General features: G+C 41.7%; 1 protein-coding gene across 1 annotated transcript in view; it reads left to right on the top strand.

The window, feature by feature from the left end:
- SLC20A2 (solute carrier family 20 member 2) overlaps positions 1-24,892 on the top strand; it is a 107,600-nt gene that overhangs the window by 70,384 nt on the left and 12,324 nt on the right. The window contains exons 7-11 of the mRNA XM_047091301.1: positions 6,924-7,040; positions 12,277-12,480; positions 14,025-14,616; positions 23,050-23,235; positions 24,278-24,362. Of these exons, the coding sequence (XP_046947257.1) occupies positions 6,924-7,040; positions 12,277-12,480; positions 14,025-14,616; positions 23,050-23,235; positions 24,278-24,362 (1,184 nt within the window). The remainder of the gene's footprint in view (positions 1-6,923; positions 7,041-12,276; positions 12,481-14,024; positions 14,617-23,049; positions 23,236-24,277; positions 24,363-24,892) is intronic.

The raw sequence follows: 24,892 nt of genomic DNA, 5'->3' as shown, positions 1-24,892 counted from the left end.
GCTGAATTTCCAAGGGCATATAACTAGTCAGGTAGAGAATCCTAGTTCTGAGCCCCAGGCTCTGCGTGATGACAGTACACTGACCAACACGTGACATGACACAGGTTAGACACCTAGTATATAGTACCTGGTCCCTCATGTCACTGTTAATAACAGTCAGAATGCACCAACCTTAATATGTTCTTTCTCTTCTCTTCACTCTGTTTAAAAATGGCTTCTAGAGGTACCTGGGTGGCTCAGTTGGTTAAGCGTCTGACTCTTGATCTTGGCTCAGGTCATGATCTCATGGTTCGTGAGTTGGAGCCCCCTGTCAGGTTCTGCACTGACAGCAAGGAGCCTGCTTGGGATTCTCTCTCTCCCTCTCTCCCTCTCCCTCTCTCTCTCTCTCTCTGCCCTCCCCTGCTCGTGCACCCTCTCTTTCAAAACAAACAAACGCTTTAAAAAAATGGATTCTAATATATTTGGAAACCTGGCTATATATGTTTTGTATATATTTAATGCAGGTAGTGTAAAGAGAGTGGCTACCTCATTCATTAGGAATATTAAAAAACCTGTACAAGAATCTTGAAGATCATTACTCATTTGAAAGCACAAACAGTATTCCCAGTGCTAGAGCTAATGTTAAGGACTTCGGTTGGCAGCTGTGCTATCAGGAATGTCACATCTCCTCACCTCCCTGAGCCTCTGTGCATCATTATAAAGTAAGGGCAGTAGGAGGACTTCTGTGAAAGCAACACCACGTTATGTGAGATAATGCGGGCAGGTGCTGAACACAGTGCCTGGCCCATAGACCATCTTAATCCATGATAGCAGCCATTTCATTGCTATCAATCATAAGTAGCCTCATCTTTTCCACCTTAAGTTGCCAGCATATCCTGAGTCATCCTTTTATTTTTTCCACACATGTTGGTTTGGAAAGCTTACTTGAAGTTTTCCAGGGGGGCTTGCCTAGTGGAGAAGGAAAGAAAAGTAAGTCATGACTCTGAAGGACCAGCCATTTTGTTTCCCCACTAAGTCAGAAAAGGATTTTGCTAATATTTTTGCTCCAGGGGCATGTTTTTAGAATATCCAGTAGATGAGTCCAGATCTTATTTTTAGTTAAACAAAAGTTAACTTTTGCCTTTCAAACTAGACTGTAATTACCTACTACTTCCTCACGTGGGGCCTTGCTGCCTGATAGCTGTGGTGTCATATTTGGTGATAAGAAGGGTCCCTTCAACAGTGACTCGGTCACTCTCCTGTCAGAATAGGTCTGCCTTCCTGCCAGTCTGGAATTTATTCTTCCTGGTTTCCTTCCTTCCTTAGAATATTTCCATTCAACACATAGGTGCCTCAGAGGTAAAAGGAAAAAATGAAAATCTCTAACAAAAAGGAGTAGCAACATTAATCTTACCCTGTTTCAGCTGTAAGAGCTTTTGATAAATAGCATATTTATGCATGGACATGACTTCAGTGGGACTCATTGGCTGTTGAGCTCTAGGGCTTTGTTTTGATTTCCTCGCTCCTCCTTCTCAATTATTTTGAAGTTGTTTATATCTTAGGCTTAGTTTGATTTATTTGCATTTGACACAAGTTTTCTCAAAAGTCATTCTTCTACTTCAAAGACTGACCACTTTAAAACATTGTCTCTGCATTTTTGTCCTTAAAAAAATAATTTGCAAGAAGCAAAAATAACTTTGGGAAATAAAGTGCTCACTTGGGTTGGATACAAGCCTGAGGTTTATTTTTAATGAAAAAGTCTTCAGTTGTGTAGGACCTGGCTTTGTTCAGTTTTTAAAGAATGAGAACTGAAATTTGTTGCATGCTTCTTTGAGTGGTCAGAGCTGATAGCCTAATTAAGCCTCTGGTGATCATATGTAACTTCTAAGTCAAAGTGTGGTCCCTGGACCAGCAGCATCAGCATCTGCAAGTAAGGTAAACGCGCGCACACGTGTGTGTGTGTGTATGCGTGTGTGTGTGTGCATGTGTGTGAGACTGTGGAAAGATACCCACAATATATTGATATATTGTATGTGGGAAATGAAATCACAGAATATATACAGTATGATTCTACATCCATTAACTTTTTTTAAAGGAAAAAAGAGATTCTCACAAACATTGTACATTGTGTGTTTATATTTAGAAAATACCTGGAAGGAAACATGCCACGGAGTTAACAGTATTTCTCTAGAAAGTAGGTTCAAGAGGGAAGAGTAATGAGCTATTTTCATATCTGTACATCATACAGTTTTGTACTGCTTTTTTAATAATAAGCATATATTATTTTATAAATTACTTTTATAAATTTAATAATAATTTAATGATTTAATGTTTTAATTTAAATTTAATAATTTTAATTTTATAAATTAAAATAGAGAAGAAAGGCTGTAGAGAGAAGCTAAGGAGTAGGAATATAAGGGAAGAAATATAGGTCAATGACCTTTGGAAGTTTTATTCATTTTATAGATTCTAATAATGCTGTCATATATGAAAAATGAGAGGTGTAACAAAGTAATGACATTGGAAGACTGTTTACTTCCTAAGTCTCTTGCGTATTCTGATCTTGGGGGGATTTGAAATAGAATTTTAAAGATGTTTGAGGTTAGAGCTAAATCACTGTTCATCATGTCTTAACTGTTGCGAAAATGGAAGGAGCTTGAGCTGAAAGGCTGTTGTGTGTCTGGAGCAGAGGGCTGGGACTCGTAGCCCCTGGTGTCGGCTCCTGGCAGCCACTTTTGGCTGAGGGAATGGAGCAATTCATGCCGTGTCCTACTTTGCCTATCCACAGAGTGAAGAGGCGCGCCATATTTTATTGCCAACTTAAGGTGTGATTATTGGAAAATAATTTAGGTACTCACAGGAAGACAATGCAGAGTATTTTTGTCAGAAGTTTTGCCTTGGATGCACATTGATTCAACTGCCTTTCTACACTGAATTTTTGTGTTTGTTTTTTTATCCATGAAACTTGATTTTATATATTTGTACAAATTACAGCTGTGTAACATAACTGTCAGTTCACATTTCTTATATGCTGGTCTTAAAAGTGAATCCTTGTGTTCTTTTGCTGCCCTGTCACATTACTAAATTGCTGGAATAATTTGGTCAGATCCACATTCTTTCCCCATCCTGTTCCCCTCTGCTCTCATCATCAACAACTGTCCCCATTTTTCTGCACGCCTTTGTTCTTTTTCCTCCTGGATGTTTTACTCTTTCTCCCCAACTTCCACCCTCAGTGATGTGTTTATCCCCTACTCTCCTTTCCAGTTTCTTGTGACTTAGGAGGGTGACTTCAGAGCTTTCTGGACACTTCCCAGGCCAAACTGATGGCAAAAGAGGTTGTGATGCTAGAATTACAAAGAGCAAGTGATAGTGTGGCTTATTGTCTACACCAGGGGTCAAACTCTTATAACCAACCTCAGTTTCTCTCTCTTGGATGTTGGTCCTGACACCTTGAGAATCCCAAGGGACCCCAACAGAAAGCATGGAGATAGGTATGGAAGGAACATCTAGAGCAGCCCTTGTCTGCTTTTATTTTGGGCTCTGCTCAGCATGGATGGAAAAAAATAGTGTCCTAGAGCAAACGTGTTCACTCATCTAAAATAGATAGATTATGGGAATGCAAGCTGGTGCAGCCACTCTGGAAAATAATATGGAGGTTCCTCAAAAAACTAAAAATAGAACTACCCTATGACCCAGCAATTGCACTACTGGGCATTTATCCGCAGGGTACAGGTGTGCTGTTTCAAAGGGACACATGCAACCCCCATGTTTATAGCAGCACTATCCACATTAGCCAAAGTATGGAAAGAGCCCAAATGTCCATCGATGGATGAATGGATAAAGAAGATGTGGTATATATACAATGGAGTATTACTCGGCAATCAAAAAGAATGAAATCTTGCCGTTTGCAACCACGTAGATAGAACTGGAGGGTATTACACTAAGTGAAATTAGTCAGAGAAAGACAAAAATCATATGACTTCAATTATATGAGGACTTTAAGAGACAAACCAGATGAACATAAAGGAAGGGAAGAGACAAAACATAAGAGACTCATAAATATGGAGAGCAAACTGAGGGTTACTGGAGGGGTTATGGGAGGGGGGATGGGCTAAATGGGTAAGGGGAATTAAGGAATCTACTCCTGAAATCATTGTTACACTATATGTTAACTAATTTGGATGTAAATTTTTAAAAATAAAAAATAAAATAAATAGATTATGGATAGATAGGTACATTATAGACAGAAAAGATTATTATCTATGTATAAATATCTTAAATCTCTATATAGATATTTTAAATATCTCCATATATATATATATATATCCCAAATTATTTCTCTCTTCCCACTGTATCCAGGGCTTGCCTCTCTTAGATTAATACAATGAAACTAAAAGTAGCACAGTTAAACCGTTTTATCATCAACTAACCAGGAAGCACAAAGGAAACCTCTTCCGAAACCAAATACTTTTTTTTTTTAATTTTTTTAGCGTTTATTTATTTCTGAGACAGAGAGAGAGACAGAGCATGAGCAGGGGAGGGGCAGAGAGAGAGGGAGACACAGAATCTGAAGCAGGCTCCAGGCTCTGAGCTGTCCGCACAGAGCCCGACGCGGGGCTTGAAATCACGGACCGCAAGATCATGACCTGAGCCGAAATCGGACGCTGAACTGACTGAGCCACCCAGGTGCCCTGGAAACCATATACTTTTAACCTGTAAGAGTGATTGGTATTGATGTTAGTTGATCAGTTTGGTGTTGCTAATTAGCAGTTACTATTCAGTTTGGCAAGAAACAGCTCTGGTGTGAGCTCTTCTCACATGTGTTAAGACACTGACGTGAAGTTCTAAAGCAGAAGCCAGGAAGCGGTGGCCCACAGGCCCAGCCTGGTGGCGTGAGCCCGAGTGATTTTACAAGGGTCAGACTTAGAGGCAGAGCCAGGGCTGGAGCCAGGCTGCCGGCTAACGTGGTGCAGCCCCAGGGTGTCCATAGCTTTCTGATGTCAGAGTGCGTGTTACGAGTGATTCAGATAATCTAGCCCCTAAAGCGTCTGTACTCCCACCAGTGATGCCTTAGCTATAATTAAGGTCGGTGATTCAGGTTTTTTGTTTTTCGTATGTGTATATGCTAATCCTGACTCTCACTTATAGTATTACCTATCTGTTCTACCTCTTACAGTTACCAAAATGTTTAATAATCCCTTAATCGAATAGCTTTGAGTGTGTTTGTATATATAAAACGGTTAACAGTGTAACAAAGCCTGCATCATTAAAGATTTATTTAATCTAAGAGCAAAGAGCAAAGTTTTAACTAGTTCATTCCTTTAAAACTTTTAAAACATGTTTAACAGTTTACAGAAGTGACATGCTTATGTTTTCAAAGTTAACAGTACAAAAGTGTATGTAGTAAGAAGTGAAAGCCCTCTCCGATTTCTTATGTCCCTATAGGATTAACCATTGTATCATTCCAGAACTTTTTCTATACATTTGTTCATATGGTAGGAGTAGAAATATATTTTAAGTTTATTTATTTATTTTGAGAGAGAGAGAGAGAGAGAGAGAGACAGACAGAGCACGAGCAGGGGAGGGGCAGAGAGAGGGAGAGAGAGAATCCCAAGCAGGCTCCACACTGGTAGCACAGAACCCGATGTGGGGCTCGATATCGCGAACCGTGAGATCATGACCTGAGCCAAAGTCCAGAGTAGGAGGCTTAACTGACTGAGCCACCCAGGTGTCCCCAATATGGGTTTTTTTAAAAAATATAAATTGGGGGTGCCTGGCTGGCTCAGTTGATAGAACATGCAACTCTTGTTCTGGGGTGGGATTGTAAATTCAAGCCCCATGTTGGGTGTAGAGATTACTTAAAAATAAAATCTTAAAAAAACCCAACAACATAAATTGGAGTATAGTACTCCAGGCAGCTCTTCTTACTTACTAGATCATAGGCCTCTTTCCTTATCAGTATATATAGATCTATCTCATTTATATGACTCTGTCCTATAATTATTACACATTTCCATAATGATACACATATTAGTTGTCTTGCACATTCTTACTGTTACAAATAAAGCCATTAGTAAGTGTTCTTGTACACATATCTTTGTTTCTATGCAAGCATGCATGTTTAAGCTGTAAACCTGTGAATGTGTGTGAAGTGTGCCTGTTGCCAACAGTGCCAGAAAATGGACAAAATTCGGACTGATGAGTTCTGGAATGCAGTGCCAGGAAAATATGATGCTCCTAAACCATGTGCCCTTCTGCCCTTTTATTGGCTAATGTAATTGCAACTTAGTATGCATTATTGAATTTTAATGAAAAGTTTTTCTATAATTACATGAGTTGACAATTCAAAGAACAGTTAAATTTAGAGGTCAATGTCCTTTTATAGAACTTTTATCTCCAAGCTGACTTTAAAAAGGTTTGTGTATGTGGTTAGAGTGGCATGGCCATTTAAAGCAGAGCTGCTGACTACTGAGAAACCCAAAGAGGCAGCAGTCAGCAGCCTGGTGCAGGGTTCCAGACCTCAGCTGCTCACTGCCATGGGAGTGGGCTGATGTCAGGACAGAAGACGACAGCATCCTTTCTTAGCTATATATGGTCCACTCTGGAACTCTGTAACTTAGATATTGAAATAATATGTAAATGGTTTTATTCCAATTTAATATGCTGTTTGTGCCACATTGATAAAATTGTAATAGTTAGCTTACTACTCAGTTTAACCACATATTGACAAGGTATAGTGTGTCTTAAACACAGGGCACATGGGAACGTTCCAGGGACAGCTTTCTACCCCAAAAACTATAGCACATTGTTTTGGTTGAAAGTTTTATTAAATACAAAACCCAGGTGATTAGTTTTGGATTTGGGGAATGTAAAGTATATTGATATGAGCATGACCTTTCAGAAAGTATCCACTGACAACACCACTGTCCTTTTTTACTTTCCAGTGCTTGGTCTGGTCCTTCCCATATGGGCAATAGCACTCATCTCCTTTGGTGTTGCACTGCTGTTTGCCCTTTTTGTATGGCTCTTTGTGTGTCCATGGATGCGGAGGAAAATAGCAGGTAAGGGCTTTTTTATTCTTCTGGTTTACAAAAATCCTGGTTCCTGGGGCTTCAGGTGTAATCCACAATTACCCTTACTAACAGAGGGAACTGGATGCATGAATAACCCTAGAACATAGCACTGAGATACATGCCCCATCCTTGTCTCTTGGCTCCTAACTGCTTTCTGGCTCAAACTTTTTCTTGGTAACTTGTGACTGGAATGAGCAGTAAGGTCCTGGTTGCCTCGTATGACTGGAAGTTAACTACTGGTCAGGTTCTACCAGCCCCATGAAAAGCATTAGTCTTCAGGGAAATGCAGATTAATAACACAGTAAGATATCCATCCATTCACATCCACAGGAATGGTTAAAAGTAAACAGACTAACATTTCAAAATATTGATGAAGAAGAATAACTAGAATTTTCAGACGTTTATGGTGAAATATAAAATGGTACAACCACTTGGAAATTTGAAGTTTCCTGTCAAGTTAGACATACATTTACCACATGACCCAGTAATTCTACTCCTAGATATTTATCCAAGAGAAATGAAAATGTACATTCATAGGGGCACCTGGGTGGCTCAGTTGGTTGTGTGTGACTTCAGCTAGGTCATGATCTCATGGTTCATGGGTTTGAGCTCCATGTCGGGCTCTGTACTGACAGCTCAGAGCCTGGAGCCTGCTTCAGATTCTGTGTCTTCCTCTCTGTCTGCCCCTCCCCGACTTGCACTCTGTCTCTGTCTCTGTCTCTGTCTCTCTCTCTCTCAAAAATAAATACACATAAAGAAATAAAAAATATATATGTTCATAGAAAGACTTGTATATAATCATTTTGTCATAACAACCAGAAACTAGAAACAACCCAAATGTTCCTAAATAGGTGAAAGGATAACCAAATTGTGATATATTCATGCAATTCAAGCCTCCATAGCTATAAAGAGAATGAACTAACCACAGTATAATGAATTTCACAGACATTATGTTGAGTAAAAGAAGCCAGATACAAAATAGTACATCCTATATGATTCCAGGGAAAATTAATCTATAGCAATAGAAAGCACTAGGTGCTGGAGATGGTGGGGGGTTTCCAGGAGACTAATGGCAAAGGGGCACATGGGAACGTTCCAGGGACATGGAAATGGAAGTGTTCTCTGTCCCAGCTGTGGTAGTGTTTATAGGGTGTACTCATCCATCACAGGTCATCTGTCTGCACGTTTAAAATGTGTGAATTTTATTGTATATAAATCATATTTCAACAGAATTTTTCAAAAAGAAGAATATGGATCAGAAAGCTACAAGAGCTGCTATTCTGTCCTTAGCAACATAGTTCTAAGCCTTAAGGCCACATGCTGTTACAGGGCTCTCAGATGAAAAGAAGTATTTACTTTCAGCCTCAGAGTGTGCCTTACGATCCTGTTTCAGTGTGGACATATCTCAGTTTGAAAATCCATATTCCAAAGAAGAACAGAACAAGTGAGACATACCATATTCACGAATTAGAAGATTCAGTATCATTAAGATGTCAGTTCTTGTCAAATTGTTCTCTAGATTTAACACAGTTGAAGTTAAAATCCAAGCAGGTTATTTTGTAGATTTAGACAAGCTGCTTTTAATTTTTTTTTTTCAACGTTTATTTATTTTTGGGACAGAGAGAGACAGAGCATGAACGGGGGAGGGGCAGAGAGAGAGGGAGACACAGAATCGGAAGCAGGCTCCAGGCTCTGAGCCATCAGCCCAGAGCCTGACGCGGGGCTCGAACTCACGGACCGCGAGATCGTGACCTGGCTGAAGTCGGATGCTTAACCGACTGCGCCACCCAGGCGCCCCGACAAGCTGCTTTTAAAATCTATATTGAGGGGCACCTGGGTGGCTCAGTCGGTTGAGCATCCGACTTCGGCTCAGGTCATGATCTCACAGCTCGTGAGTTCAAACCCCATGTCGGGCTCTGTGCTGACAGCTCAGAGCCTGGAGTCTGCTTTGGATTCTGTGTCTCCCTCTTTCGCTGTGCCCCTCCCTCATTCATGTTCTGTCTCTCTCTCAAGAATAAATAAAACATTAAAAAAAAAAAGTAAAATCTATATTGAAACGAAAAGGAACTAGAATAGCCAAAACACTTTTGAAAAAGAACAGAGTTGGAAGATTCATACTACTTTACTCAAAGAGTTAATATAAAGTGACCAGACTGTGTGGTATTAGTGAAGAGATGGACATCCACATTAATAGAACAGAACTCGAGTCTAGAAATAGACCCACACAAATCTGGCACGTTGATTTTTAACAAAGTACAGAGGCACTTCAGTGGAGAAAGAATCATCTTTCAACAAATGGTATTGGAATATTCGGACATCTTTATGCCAAAAAAAGAACCTTGACTTAAGCCTTACACCTGTAAAAAAAACAAACAAAAAAATTAACTCAAAGCATAGCATAGATTTAAACAAAAATAGAAAATGATAAGACTTTTAGGGAAAAAAATAAGATACATAAAATTTGCCCATTGTTTTGGAGACATTCAAATTGGTGTCTATGGTATCTCATGATTTCAGTTTGTACTTCTGTGATGACTAGCGATGTGGAGTACCTTTTCATAGACTTATTTGCCATTTATATAGCTCTACTGATGAAGTGTCCAAATTTTTTGCTCATTTTTTCACTGCAATATTCTTGAAGATTTCTCTATATATTCTGAATACAAGTCCTTTGTCAGGGGATTTGTAAACACTTCTAATCTTTAGATTGTCTTTTCATTCCCTTAATAGTGTTTTTCACAGAACAGTAGTTTTAATTTTGATGAATTGCCATTTATCAACTTTTTTTAATTTTTATTTTTTTTTTTTATATAAAGAGAGGATGAGCACGAATGGGGGAGAGGGGCAGAAGGAGAGAGAATCTCAAGCAGGCTTCACAGCACAGAACCCAACACAGAGCTTGATCCCATAACCCTGGGATCATGACCTGAGCTGAAATCAAGAGTTGGACCCTCAACCAACTGAGCCACCCAGGGGCCCCACAACTTCTTTTTTTATAAATTGTGTTTTGGGTGTCACATCTAAAAATTCTTTGTTTCACCCACTCATAGAAGTTTTTTCCATTTTAAAAATTTTATAAAAATACAAAGTTTATGGTTTCATTTATATGACATTCTGAAAAAGACAGAACACGGGAAGAGACCAGGTCAGTGATTGCCAAGGAGCTGGGCAGTGGGTCTTACTACCAGGGGAGCTTTGGGAGGTGATAGAACTTTTCTGTATCCTGATTGTGGTGAGGGTTACATGAGTCTAGACATGTCTTAGAATCAGGATGGGCACACAAATACATAGTTCACTGCATGTAAATTTTAAAACAAAAATTAAAAAGATCCACATTAATACATACAACTTCAGACTAAATAGTAAAGCCACATCAATAATGGCAGGATGGGGGCACCTGGGAGGCTTAGTTGGTTATGTGTCTGACTTCGGCTCAGGTCATGATCTCACGGTCCGTGAGTTCGAGCCCCGCGTCGGGCTCTGTGCTGACAGCTCAGAGCCCAGAGCCTGTTTCAGATTCTGTGTCTCCCTCTCTCTATGCCCCTCCCCTGTTCATGCTCTGTCTCTCTCTGTCTCAAAATAAATAAACGTTAAAAAAAAAAAATTTAATAATGGCTGGATGAATTGCTGCTGCTTCTCCTGTGTAGCTGCTCCCTGCTCTCTGCTGAAAATAACTATCCCTCCACCATTCATACAGACTACTAACTGAAGATGAGCCCCTTAAACATACTGCTTGTCTGGTTTAACCCATAGGAATGATCAACTATACTTCAATGCTTTGATTTTTTAAACATTTTTTTAAATGTTTTTACTTATTATTTTGAGAGAGAGAAAGACACAAAGCACGAGCAGGGAAGGGGCAGAGAGAGAAGGAGATACAGAATCTGAAGGCTCCATCCAGGCTCTGAATGGTGAGCACAGAGCCTGACAGGGAACTCAAACCCACGAACTGTGAGATCATGACCTGAGCCGAAGTCGGACGCTTAACCAACTGAGCCACCCAGGCGCCCCACTAAATGTTTTGATTTTTAAAGGCTTTTCCTAATAGCTGTCTTGCCGAATAGACTATAAAATCTTTGCTTTCCAGCTTAATGCTATAACAGCAGGAAACTGGTATTGCTCCCAATAGGCTTCTGAGGAGATTTTGTTTTATCAATGCCATATTTTGTTAGTTAAATATATATTTCTTGGTCTAATATTTTAAGTATACACTAGTGATTAAGGTCATGGACCATAGAGCTAAAATGCCTGCATTTTACCACCCATGTGGTTCTGGGCAAATGACTTAATCTCTCTGTGTACTTCAGTTTGCTCATTAATAAAAAGCAGAAAATAATAAAACCTGTCTCATGTAAGTGTTAACAATTTTTGCTTAATTGTTGTAATCTTTACAAATATTGTCTTCTCTCATTTTGATTATAAGCACCTTAAGGTCCAAGATCTAAAAAAAAAAAAAAATCTGTCTGTATTTCTGACTGTGTACGTGGATACAGGGAGGTGACAGGATTATGTGAGTATATCCAGCAGAGAAGAATACTTCCATTTTAGTTCTGTAGGTGAGAGCTTAGAAATTTTCCCAGGAGAATCTACAAGCAGCAAGATCATTAAATCAGCACCACATATAAGATCTGATTAAAAAGAATCCTATAGAGCTTTAAAGCAGCTTTTTTTTAAAAAATTATCTTTTGAAAGTAAAAGATTTTTAAAAGTAATTAGGATCTCTCTGTTCCTTTTTGGAAAATGATTTACTTGTTTTCTAAGATTTGGTGACCTGGAGAAATCAGAGACCAGTAATTTATTGAACAGAAGAAAACCAAACAGACTATAACTAATATCTCTGAAGACAAAAAGGATAAACATTTCAGTGATTTTGAGGTTAGTTTAAGAAAATTGAAGGCCAGTCCAGATGGTCGTAGGATTACAGAGTACTAGTGGTGGAAGGGACTGTGGGGACCGCATCTAGCCCTCTCAGTTTGTTGGTTTTGAAGGAGATAATTGAGGCCTGAGCCTACCCCTCTTGTCCTCAGTAGCTGAATTTTCTGGCTTGAGTTTCCCAAATAATTGATTGAAGTCTCCTCTTCATTTTTTCTATTTAGCTATAACTATTTTTTCATTTTCAAAGTTAAATACTAAAGTATAAAGATAAATGCTCACTTTTATATTCGCTTTTCAATAACAAGATCTCTAATTTCAGAATTTTCAGTTATACCTATATTTTCTTTAGGCAAATTACAAAAAGAAGCTGCTTTATCGCGAGTTTCTGACGAAAGCCTCAGTAAAATTCAGGAAGTGGAGTCCCCAGTATTTAAAGAGCTACCAGGTGCCAAGGCTAATGACGACAGCACTGTCCCTCTCACGGGCTCAGCTGGGGAGCCATCTGGAACCTCTGAAGGCACATCAGTGGGAAACCACCCCCGGGCCTCCTACGGTAAGGTGTGCACAGAGGGTGTGGGGTTTCCATGGTGGTAGAGAGCAGTTCCTAGGGGGCCAGTGAGCAGGGGACACCAGCCAGGCTGCCTGTGGGTGATTAGGTTTTATTTATATATTAAAAAAATTTTTTTTAATGTTTATTTGTTTTTGAGAAAGAGTGAGGGAGAAAGAGGCAGAGTGTGGGTGGGGGAGGGCAGAGAGAGAGAGGGAGACACAGAATCTGAAACAGACTCCAGGCTCTGAGCTGTCTGCGCAGAGTCTGACTCGGGGCTTGAACTTGTGAACCACGAGATCATGACCTGAGCTGAAGTTGGAGGCTTAACCAACTGAGCCACCCAGGTGCCCCATGGGTGGTTAGGTTTTAATGCACAAAAGTGTCCCTCAATTTTATGTTTTGGGGTAGTCCAGGGGCTAAAGAGGTCTCAGCAGACCATGCAGTCAACAGAGCAAGCTCACTCTGGTCCTGTGGTTTTCTTCCAAGAGATGTTTATAGTCTCATCAACGGCACCAGGGCCCACACACCACCTCTCTGCAGCTCAGTCAACTGCACCTGCGTCTTCCATGTTGCAGTTTCCTGGTTGCCAAAGATTGGCTTTTCCAGCTTGCTAAGCATGCCTTCCACATGGAGGACATAAAGAGAAAGCCTAGTGTAGCATCACAGAAACCTCAAAAAACGTCAAGACTGTCCTGCCGTCTTGGGGGTTCTTTTGTCTCGTAACATTTGTGGTTAAAGATCGGTGAGCACCAGCCTCTGCCAGGCCTGTTGGGACAGCTTCCCGCCTCCCTGCAAGGTGGGGCCTTGGCACCTGCTTTCACTTCCCATAGGTGCGGTCTCAGACTTGACCCAAAGAAAGCAAATGAATTTTGCTCCGCTGATCTGACAGATAACTGCCTTTGACATTTATGATTGGCCTTTAAGGAGCACCTACAAATCTATCTCATAGCAAACTGGATTTTGTCCCTCACGCATGAAGTTTTCCTCAAATAAGTTCCTTATAAAGATTCTCCCTTTATTGGTTACTAGAAACAGGAAAGAGTGCCGTAGTCATTTCTGGAAGATGCTTTTTAAAAAATGTTTTCATTTTTGAGAGAGAGAGACAGCGTGTGAGTGGGGAAGGAGCAGAGAGAGAGGGAGACAGAATCCGAAGCAGGCTCCAGGTGCTGAGCTGTCAGCACAGAGCCCCAGAGCCTGACACGGGGCTCGAACTCACAAGCAGTGAGATCATGACCTGAGCCGAAGTCGGACACTTAACCAACTGAGCCACCCAGGCGCCCCTGGAAGATGCTTTTTAGGAGAACTTAAATAACATCACTTTCAAAGTTTTGCCCATGTGTTGTATGTTCCAAGTTCCCTTTTTCATTTTAACTGTATTGCATGCTCTTTATAGTTAGTTTGGAAAATAAAGCATGTGGAAAAAGATTGAAAATCACCCATAACCCAAATTTCCAGAGATCACCACCATAAAGGATGAGGGATATTGCCTTACAGAAACGATTTATATTCAAAAGCTAGAAAATAAGACTCCTTTTAACCTGTTTCAGGAAGGGCACTTTCCATGACTCACGGCTCTGCAAAATCACCCGTCTCCAACGGCACCTTCGGCTTTGACGGCCACACGAGGAGTGACGGGCACGTGTACCACACGGTGCACAAAGACTCGGGGCTCTACAAAGACTTGCTGCACAGGATTCACTCAGACAGGGGCCCCGAGGAGAGGCCCGCACAGGAGAACAACTACCGATTTCTGCGGCGAAATAACAGTTACACGTGCTACACGGCAGCCATCTGTGGAATGCCTGTCCACTCGACCTTCAAAGCTGCTGACTCGTCATCTGCGCCAGAGGACAGCGAGAAGCTGGTGGGGGACGCCGTGTCCTATTCTAAAAAGAGGCTTCGCTATGACAGCTATTCAAGCTACTGCAATGCGGTAGCAGAAGCTGAGATAGAGGCCGATGAGGGAGGTGTGGAAATGAAGCTGGCATCTGAGCTGACGGATCCCGACCAGCCCCGAGACGACCCTGCAGAAGAGGAGAAGGAGGAGAAGGACACAGCCGAGGTCCACCTCCTGTTCCATTTCCTGCAAGTCCTTACTGCCTGTTTTGGATCCTTTGCTCATGGTGGCAATGACGTGAGGTAAGTCCATCCCTTCATCCAGCAAGTATGTCCGGAGGGTCTGCTCGTGCACCAGGCACTGCTGTGGGTGTCAGGATGCAGCAAGGAACAACAGACACAAATCCCTGTCACCAGGAGTAAACAAGTAAATAGGTGGCATGTGTAGTATGCCAGGAGGTGTAAATGTGCAGGGGAAAATCAGGTAGAAGGGGAGATGGGAACATCTGGAGGACAGCAGTGTTGGCTAGGCTGCTCAAGTGAGGGTTCCCTGAGTGAGATCTGAAGGGGTTGAGGGAGCCAGCTGTGTGGGCATCAGTAGGAGAGCATTCCCAGGACAGCAGGTGCAAAGGCCTGAGAAAGGAGTGTGCCTGGTGTATTCTAGGAAGAGCAAGGAGGCCACGGAGGGAGAGAATGTGGACTGTAAGGTCAGCAGGTCTTAGAAGCCTGGAATATGTAGAGTCTCTGCTCTCTTCCTATGAGCTGGGAAGCCCTACACAAGTCACTTGATGCCCTAAAGCCTCAGTGTCCCAATCTATAAAATGGGAGTAAAACTAGTACCAACCTCAGGGGTTTCTATGGGGATTAAGTGAGATACTTTATTTAATGTGCTTAGGACGGTGTTTCTCACATAATCAGTATCTGTGTATTTTCATTATTATTATTATTGTAACTATCATGCAGGCCTGATATTTCTGTCCAAATCAGAGAAACATGCTGTTGTTGTATTTCTTATTGCCCAGATATATGACTCTCCATGTTATAGCTGGGGGTTTCCATATATCACCTAACCACATGTAATTCAATTTCTGTTCTTTTTAAAAAGTCTTGCCACCAGGCAAGAGGTCTGGACATTTTGGGTTCTGCTCAATGTTATATAGGTGTTATCATATTACTGTATTTGAGGCATCATTCTCTGTCCTAGCTTGATTTTTTTGACTGCCCCACACCCAGCACCACCCTACTTCCTCTTCCTCCTGATCAAAAAAAAAATTTTTTAAGTTTTTATTTACTTGTTTTGAGAGAAAGAATGTGTGCACAAATGCAGGGGAGGGGCAGAGAGAGAGAGAGAGAGAGAGAGAGAGAGAATCTCAAGCAGGGTCTGTGCTGTCTGTACAGAGCTCGACATAGGGTTCGAGCTCACAAACTGTGAGATCATGACCTGAGCTAAAATCAAGAGCTCAGACGCTTAACCGACCAAGCACCCAGGTGCCCCCTGATCAAAAATTGAGATCCTGGTACTGGCAAAGTGTATGAATTGGGTCCCTGTTCTTTGGAATTTAAATTCCAGTTGGGGAGATTTAAAAAAAGCATGTACATGGACAAACCACCCCAAAACAGTATTTCCAGGCCTAAGGAGGATCCAGGCAGTGGCTGCTACAGGTGACTGGAGTTTAAAGCTTGCAGTTTAGGGACTGGTTTTGAGGCTTCTGAGTACAGATTTGGTCTGATAAAAGCAAGTTCTGGAAGTAATGTAACCGTGAAGATAAGGCTTCTATTCCTTTAACAAAAGATTATTAAGTATAGTCCAGGCCTCAGTGCTGAACCATTTATAACCTCTTCTAATCCACTTTAAGTCGGTCCTTTGAGGTCATAAGTGGTATCTTTCAAAGACAGGGAGTCTGAAGCTGAGATGTGGTGTTTCTTGCCCAGGATCACACAGCTAGTGAGAAGCAGACTTGAGAGGCCAGCTCAGCCTCCACTGTGTCTGCTTGGTGTAGGGTGGGCTGAGGGGGGGAGACCAGGGCTGCAGATGCCCGGCATTGAAAGCCTGTGTGTGCTTCTGCATGTAGGAGCTTGGACTTATCAGTCCATCCTAACAACAAGTAAAAAGTGGGCACACTGAAAAATCAACAGCTCCCCTTGAAGCCATAAGAGAGAGGGGGACACCAGGCAACCGCTGCCCCCAAGACAGGTACGAGAGAGAGACATGTACAGGGAATAAGGGAGGACAGACTCTCGAGTGGAAACTGCTCTGGGAACCAGTGCCAGGGAGAAAAACCTGAACTGTAAGGATGAGTTCCTAAAGTCAGTAGAGACTACAGGGAGAGCCAGTGGGAGGGGCCCGCACAAGATTGTCAGCTTTATATCTAGGAGCCCTAGCTCATCCTCAGTGAAAATCAGAGAAACTCCCCTCCTCCCTTGCATCACAGGGAGAGGGAAAGTAACCATTTTGACATACCCAGAGCACTGTGTTCTTAACAAGCCTAACCCCGAGGGGAAACTAGTTAATGGGAGCCTAACCTGCTGGGTTATTATCACAGGCTAACCTGGAGGAAGAGAAATACCCAGCTGCAGCCCACTTGAGCCACCCTATCCTACATAAAGGGGGAGAAGAAAACCTGAGAAATACTTGTGAAGTTCACAGTCCAGAGGCATAGGCTCATGAAAAGACAGAGATCTAACCATAGGACTCTAGAGTGCTTCCTCGCCCTCCTGCATTTCACCACCATGTTCCTTACTAAAGGCTACTTACAGCAGTTCCTTTTGCCTGGTACATGGTATCTGCCTATCAAGAAAAAATTACGAGTTACACCAAAAGGCAAAAAAACAACAACAAAAAAAAAACCAATTGGAAGAGACAGAGCGGGCATCAGAACCAGAAATGGAAAGGGGTATTGGAATGATCATATTAGGAATTTAAAACAACCGTGATTAATACGCTAAGGGTTCTAATGGATAAAGTAGACTGCATGCAAGAACAGATGGGGCAATGTTAACAGAGACTTGGAAACTGTAAGAAAGAACCAGAAGGAAATACTAGAGATAACACTGTAACAGAAATGAGGAATGCTTTTGTTTTTGCTTGTTTGTTTTTTCATTTGAGAGACAGCATGTGGGGGGGGGAGGGGAAGGGAGGGGGACAGAGAGAGGGAGGGAGAGAGAGAGAAAGAGTTATCTTAAGCAGGCGCCACTCTCAGTTCAGAGCCCTATGAGAGGCTTTAAGAATCCGCATTGGGGATGATGGGCATTGAGGAGGGCACCAGTTGGGATGAGTTGTATGGAAACCAATTTGACAATAAATTTCATATTAAAAAATTAAATTAAATTAAATTAAATTAAATTAAATTAAATTTAAAAAAAGAATCTGCATTGGGAGGTACTTGGGTGGCTCAGTCGGTTAAGCATCCAACTTTGGCTCAGGTCATGGTCTCAGAGTTCATGGGTTAGAGCCCCGTGTCAGAGCCTGAACCCTGCTTTGGATTCTGTGTCTCCCTCTCTCTCTGCCCTTTCCTTGCATACTCTCTGTCTCTCTCAAAAATAAACATAAAAAAAAAAAAAAAGAATCCACATTAGGGTCTGTGCTGACAGCTCAGAGCCTACAGCCTGCTTCAGATTGTGTGTCTTCCTCTCTCTCTGCCCTTCCCTCACAGTCTCTCTCTCTCTCTAAAAAAAAATGAAAAAACATTAAAAAATGAAAAAAGGAAAACTCATCAAAATTTGTGGGATGCAGCAGTGCTAAAAAGGAAATTTATACCATTGAACACATATATTAGGAAAAACAAATACATAAAATCAGTATTCTCAATTCCCACCCAAGGAAACTAGAAAAAGAGGAGAAAATTAAATCCAAAGTAAGCAGAAGAAATAATAAGAATTAGAACATGAATCAGTGAAATTGAAATCAGGAAATCAGAAGAGAAAATCTGTGAAACCAAAGGATAATTTTTTGAAAGATCAGTTGATAAGCCTCTAGCCAGACTAAGAAAAACACAAATTACTAATATCAGAAATCAGGTCTTCACTATATATTCTATGGACATTAAAAAGATAATGCTATCCATTTTGTGCCCTTACATTTGATAACCTAGATGAAAAGGACTAATTCCTTGAATGACACACTTTGCCAAAACTCACAAAAGAAGAAATAGACACTCTGAATAGACCCGTACCTATTAAAGAGATCAAATCAGTAATTAATAACTTCCAAAATAGAAAGCACCAGGCCCAGATGGGTTCACTGGTGAATTCTACCAAATATTTAAGGCAGAAATTATACCAATTCTCTACAATGTCTTTCAAAGGATAGAAGTAGAAGGAATACTTCCTAACTTACTCTCTAAGGCCAGTATTACCTTATTACCCAAACCAGAGAAAGACATTAACATAAAAGAAAACTATAGACCAGTATCCTTCATGAACATGGATGTACAAATCCTCAACAAAATAAGTAGCAAATTGAATCCAGCAATATATAAAAAGAATGACCATGACCATTTGGTCACCATGACCAAATGATATATATATTTTTAATGTTTATTTATTTTCGGGGGGGGGGTGGACAGAGGATCCAAAGTGGACTTCATGCTGACAGCAGCGAGCCAGATGTGGGGCTTGAACCCATGAACCATTAGATCATGACCTGAGCTGAAGTCGTACACTCAACTGACTGAGCCATCCAGGTGCCCCATGACCAAGTGATATTTATCCCAGATAAAGAAGGCTGCTTCAACACTCAAAAATCAGTTAATGTAATCCATCACATCAATAGGCTAAAAAGGAGTTAACAGAATTCACCACCTATTCATGATAAAACCTCTCAGTAAACTAGGAATAAAGGGGAACTTCCTCAACTTGATAAAGAATATTCACAAAAGACCTACAGCTAACATTATACTTAATGGTGAAAAACTCAAAGCTTTCCCACTGAGATCGGGAGCAAGGCAAGGATGTCCTCTTTTACCACTCCTTTTCAGCTTATACTGAATGCATAGCATTCTAGCTAATGCATAGGAGAAGAAAAGGAAATAAAAGATATACAGAATGGGAAGAAAGAAAGAAAACTGCCTTTGTTTACAGATGACATGATCATTTATGTAAAAAATTGAAAAGAATCAACAAACTCCTGAAATGAATAAGCAGTTAGAGCAAGGTTGCAGAATACGAGATTAATATACAAAAGTCCATTGCTTTCCTAAATACCAGTAATGAACAAGTGGCATTTGATATTAAAAACAGAAAACCATCCACATAGTGAAATATTTCTGCGAAGCTGATGAATAAAATTAAAGAATGATATAAATCGATTTTCCATGTTCAAGGATAGAAAGACTCAGTATTGTCAAGATGTCAGTTCTTCCTATCTTGATTTATAAATTCAGTGCAGTCCCAGCAAGTTATTTTGTGGATATCAGCAAACTGATTGTAAAGTTGATAAAGGCAAAAGACCTAGAGTAACCAACGCTGTCTTGAAAGAGTGGGACAAAGTTGAAGGACTGACACTACCCAACATCAAGACTTACGATATAGCTACAGTAATAAAGACAGTGTGGTATTGCTGAGAGAAAAGATTAATCAGTAAAACAGAATAGAGCCCAGAAATAGACTCCCATAAATATAGTCAACTGATCTTTGACAAAGGAGCAAAGGAAATACAGGGGAGCAGAGAGTCTTTTCAACAAATGGTGCTGGAACAACTAGATATCCATGTGCAAAAAAACCAATCTGCATGCAGACCTTACACTCTTTACAAAAAGTGACTGAAAATGGATCACAACCCTAAATGTAAAGTGAAAAACTACAGCACTCCTGGTAGATAACACAAGAATAAACCTAGATGACTTTTGGGTATGGAAATGACTCTTTAGATACAATACCAAGGGCACAATCCTACTAGATAAACTGGACTTCATTAAAATTAGAAATTTCTGCATGATGAAAGTGTCAAGAGAATGAGAAGACAAGCCAGAAACAGAAAATATTTGCAAAAGATGTAGCTGATAAAATAGTAATATACAAAGAACTCATAAAACTCAACAATAAGAAAACAACCCAATTAAAAAATGAGCCCAACACATTACCAGACACCTTGCCAAAGAAGATACACAGAAGGCAAACAAACATATGAAAAGATATTCCACATTGTGTCATTAAGGAAATGCAAATTAAAATAATGAGATACTACTTTGGAACTGTTAGGATGGCCAAAGTACGGAACCCTGACAGCACCAAATGCTGACAAGGCTGTGGAGCAACAGGAACTCATTCATTGCTGGAGGGAGTGCAAAATGGGACAGCCACTTGGGAAGACAGTTTGGAGGCTTCTTACAAAACTCAACATACTCTTACCATGTGATCCAGTAATTCATGCTCCTTGGTATTTACTCAAAGGAGTCGAGAACTGAGGTCCATTCAAAAACCTGCACACAGATTTTATAGTATCTTTATACCCAATTACCAAAACTTGGAAGTAACCAAGATGTTCTTTGGTAGATGAAGGGGTAAATAAACGTGATACAGCCAATGGAATATTTTTCAGTACTTGTAAGGAAATGAGCTACCAAGCCATGTAGGAAACGTAAACCATATTACTAAGTGAAAGAAGCCAATCTGAACAGTTGCGTTCTGTATGAATGTCTAACTATATGACATTCTGGAAAAGGCAGAACTATGGAGACAGTGAAAAGATTAGGGGTTGAGGTGGGGAAGAGGGATGAATACACACAGGGGATTTTTAGGGCAGTGAAAACACTCTGTATGAGGCTATAAAGATGGCTACGGGTCATTATACATTTGTCCAAACCTACAGAATGTACAACACCAAGGGTGAACTCTAATGTAAACTGTGGACTTTGGATGATAATGATGTGTCCTTGGAGGTTCATCACTTTTTTTTTTTAAGTTTGTTTATTTATTTTAAGGAGAGACAGGGCACAAGCAAGAGAGGGGCAGAGAGAGACAGAGAGAGAGAATCCCAAGCAGGCTCTGCGATATCAGTGCAGAGCTCACTGTGAAGCTCGATCTCATGAACTGTGAGACCATGACCTGAGCCAAAATTGAGAGTCGGACACTTAACTGACTGAGCCACCCAGGAGCCCCAAGGTTCATCACTTACAACAAATGTTCCACTGTGGTGGCGATGTGGATAATGGTGAGGCTGTGAATGTGTGGGGCAGGTAAATGGGCAAGCTCTACCTTCCCCTCAGTTTCACTGTGTGCCTTAAACTGCTCTAAAGGAATAAAGTCTTAATTAAAATTTTTTTCAAAAAACTGTGCATCCCCTAAAACCATCCATATGTGCCTGCCAAGGGCCTGAGTGACAATAGCAGGTTGAGGAGAAAGGGCATGAGCACCTGAGTCCTGCCTCCTGCTAGTGCCACGACTTTAGCATCCATTTCCTCATCAATAAAATGGGAGCGACAATACCTAACTGCAGGATGGGTTTGAGAACTAACAGAGACCATGTTTGTGGTCCCATCGTGTGGGACCTGATATGGCTGCCCAGACTGGTAGCTACTATTAGTAGCAATGCTGGTAATGAAAATGGAGAAAAACAGAGAAAAAAGAACTTGGTATTTGTTTCCACTTCTTATGATATTTCAGTGCTTCTTTAAAAAATTAATACATCACACACCCATTAAGGTGGCTACTATAAAAAAAAACAGAATGACTTCACTCAGATGAGGACTTTAAGATACAAAACAGATGAACATAAGGGAAGAGAAGCAAAAATAAGATAAAAACAGGGAGGGGGACAAAACGTAAGAGACCCTTAAATATGGAGAACAATCAGAGGGTTCCTGGAGGGGTTGTGGGAGGGGGGCTGGGCTAAATGGGTAGGGGGCATTAGGGAATCTACTCCTGAAATCATTGTTGGACTGTATGCTAACTTGGATGCAAATTAAAAAATGAATAAATTATTTAAAAAATCAGAAAATAACAAGTGTTGGTGAGGATGTAGAGAAATTGGAACCTTTGTGTGCTGTTAGTGGGAATGTAAATTGGTGCAGCTGCTATGGAAGACAGTCTGGAGGTTCCTCAGAACATTAAAAATAGAATTCCCATCTGATCCAGCAATCTTACCTCTGAGTATGTACCCAGAAGAATCGAAAGCGGGGTCTTGAAGGGATGTTTGTACACCCATGTTCATTGCAGCATCATTCACAGTAGCCAAGAGGTGGGAGCAACCTAAGTGTACACAGTCAGATGAATGTGTAGGCAGATGTGGTCTGTACATACCATGGAATGTCCAGCCTTGAGAAGGGAGCAAATTCTGACCTGTGGCTACAACATGGAGGACTCTTGAGGACATAATGCTAAGTGGAATAAGCCTGCCACAAAAGACACACACTTAATGACGCTACTTCTATGAGGCACCTAGAGTAGTCACATGGATAGAAATGAAAAATGGCCGTTCGCAGGGGCTGGGTGGCGGGCAAAGGGACTTACTGTTTAATGGGTTTTGCCAGATGAGAAAGTCCTGGAGATGTATTTCACAACAGTGTGAACACGCTTAACACTACTGAATTATATACACTTAAAATGGTTAAGATAGTAGATTTTTATGGTTTTTTTCCACCACCACAACAAAAAATAATAAATCATTTTAATCACCACAAGATTATATGCGGAGCCAGAAATACAGTCAGGTGGGCTTCCCTCAAGCCTGGGAAGTCACTGCATGTTGTGTACACGTACATACAATGTCTGTGTCATTCATCTTCTTTTCCCTCCCAGTAATGCCATTGGTCCCCTGGTAGCTTTGTGGCTGATTTACGAGCAAGGTGCAGTCCTGCAGGAAGCAGTTACCCCCGTCTGGCTGCTGTTTTATGGAGGAGTTGGAATTTGTACGGGTCTGTGGGTCTGGGGGAGAAGAGTGATCCAGACCATGGGGAAGGACCTCACCCCCATCACACCATCGAGGTAAGCCAGAGCGCTGGCGGGATCGGCAGGGTTGTCCTTCCCGGCTCTTCTATGCCTGAACGTCTGCCTCCAACCCCTCAGCGCAGCCCCTGGGCAGCTGGGGTCACAGTGAGGAGAGGGCCGACCATCTGTCCTCGCCCTCCTTCCCTCACACCTCAGCTGGCCACGGCGGCACTGCGGTGAGGGAGAGGATTTGAGACGCTGGGGATGCAGGAGCCAGAGAAGCTCAAGGAAACAGAAGGGAAGGGAGCCCCCCAGGCCAGGCCCCGGCCATGCCCCCGGCTGGTCTCACCCCACAGGAGGCCCAGAGGGCGAGTGGTGAGGACCCAGGGGATGCCAACAGCCCTGGGCCCTGGGTCTGCGTTTCCGGAAAATTTGCCGCCCCGGCTTCACCTGCTGGATGGAAGCAGCTCTGGGCTACCACGCTTCGCGGTTCCGCTGTGCAGGCTGCCTGTAGCTCAGTACCCGTCCGGGCGGGCTCTGTGTGGTCCTTCTGTGGTGTCCTCTTCGGATCTAGTAGGGGTGAAGTGCAGACTTACGGGAGAACTTTGCGAAAACAACTAAGACTTGTAACTACTTATTGTGAGAAGTTTTTCCCCCTTGAAATTCATTTTAATGAATGATTCTTTTGTAAGGTTGATTTGAAGAAAAATGAGCAATCTGAGAAAAAAATTCACTTTTTTTTTTGCAATAAGTACACATTTTAGAAATGAGAGTGTGATTTTTTTCCTGCCACTTTAGAAGTGACTAATTTAGCATTTTTTGCACAGCAGGAATTTCTGACCCAGTTACTACAGTGTGTGCTTTTTGAAAACATACCAGAAAGAGAAGCCTATTTAGGGCTGTAAACAGTATAATGCACAGTCTTAGTGTGAATTGTTGTCATTATGCAGCAGTTTCTTTTCTGTTAATGTCATCTGGCCCAGTCAGCAGCCAACAATCGACCCAAAGAATGTTCTGGTGAGACTCTGGCACCCCTGGGGTGTCAGTGAGGCTGATACAAAGAGCGCCTGTGATGTGTCTCTTGTGCCCCCTCCCGCAGCGGCTTCACCATTGAGCTGGCCTCCGCGTTCACGGTGGTGATCGCCTCCAACGTCGGACTTCCTGTCAGCACCACACACTGCAAGGTAGGTCCCTGCCACCGGGCTGCTGGGATCAGTCCACAGCCACCCAGTGCACCTGAGAAAAGCTGGCAGTGATTTGTGTGTGGTTGTTTGTGAAAACAACCATCCCAAGGTCTGCTGGGTCTGCTGGTGTATTGTTGGATGTGGGCATTCACTTTTCCCACATTGTCCCTCTCTACCTTCTGTGCTCAGCAGCAGGACCCCTTCAGTGGTGCAGACTTTGCTTTTTCAGTGCATGTACGGCAAGAGCTTTCTTTCACTCCTTCCACGTGTGCTTCACACTTTCCATTTGTCCTGTTTCTCTCTCGTTTCCACAGTGGATTTTGCATTGAAGTCCTGTGTACACTAACCGTATTCATAGGCTCAAATGGAGGCATGCCCCTCAGTTCCAACCAGTGTAGGGGACTGGGAGTTGACAGTGGAAGTAGACCCAATGGAATTGTGAGGCTCGGTTGTGTCAGTTCTCTTTCTTTGTATGATTGCTCAAATTGCCTATATTGTCTTAGAGTAAATTCTAAGTGAGGGGTGATGCT

The sequence above is a fragment of the Lynx rufus genome, unplaced genomic scaffold, assembly GCF_022079265.1.
Source record: "Lynx rufus isolate CCGP_SWC_20201006 ecotype Redwood Valley unplaced genomic scaffold, mLynRuf1.p SCAF_3, whole genome shotgun sequence".
NCBI classification, from domain to species: domain Eukaryota; kingdom Metazoa; phylum Chordata; class Mammalia; order Carnivora; family Felidae; genus Lynx; species Lynx rufus.
Note: the sequence above shows the minus strand (reverse complement) of the source record. Positions and strands in the feature narration are given on the sequence as shown.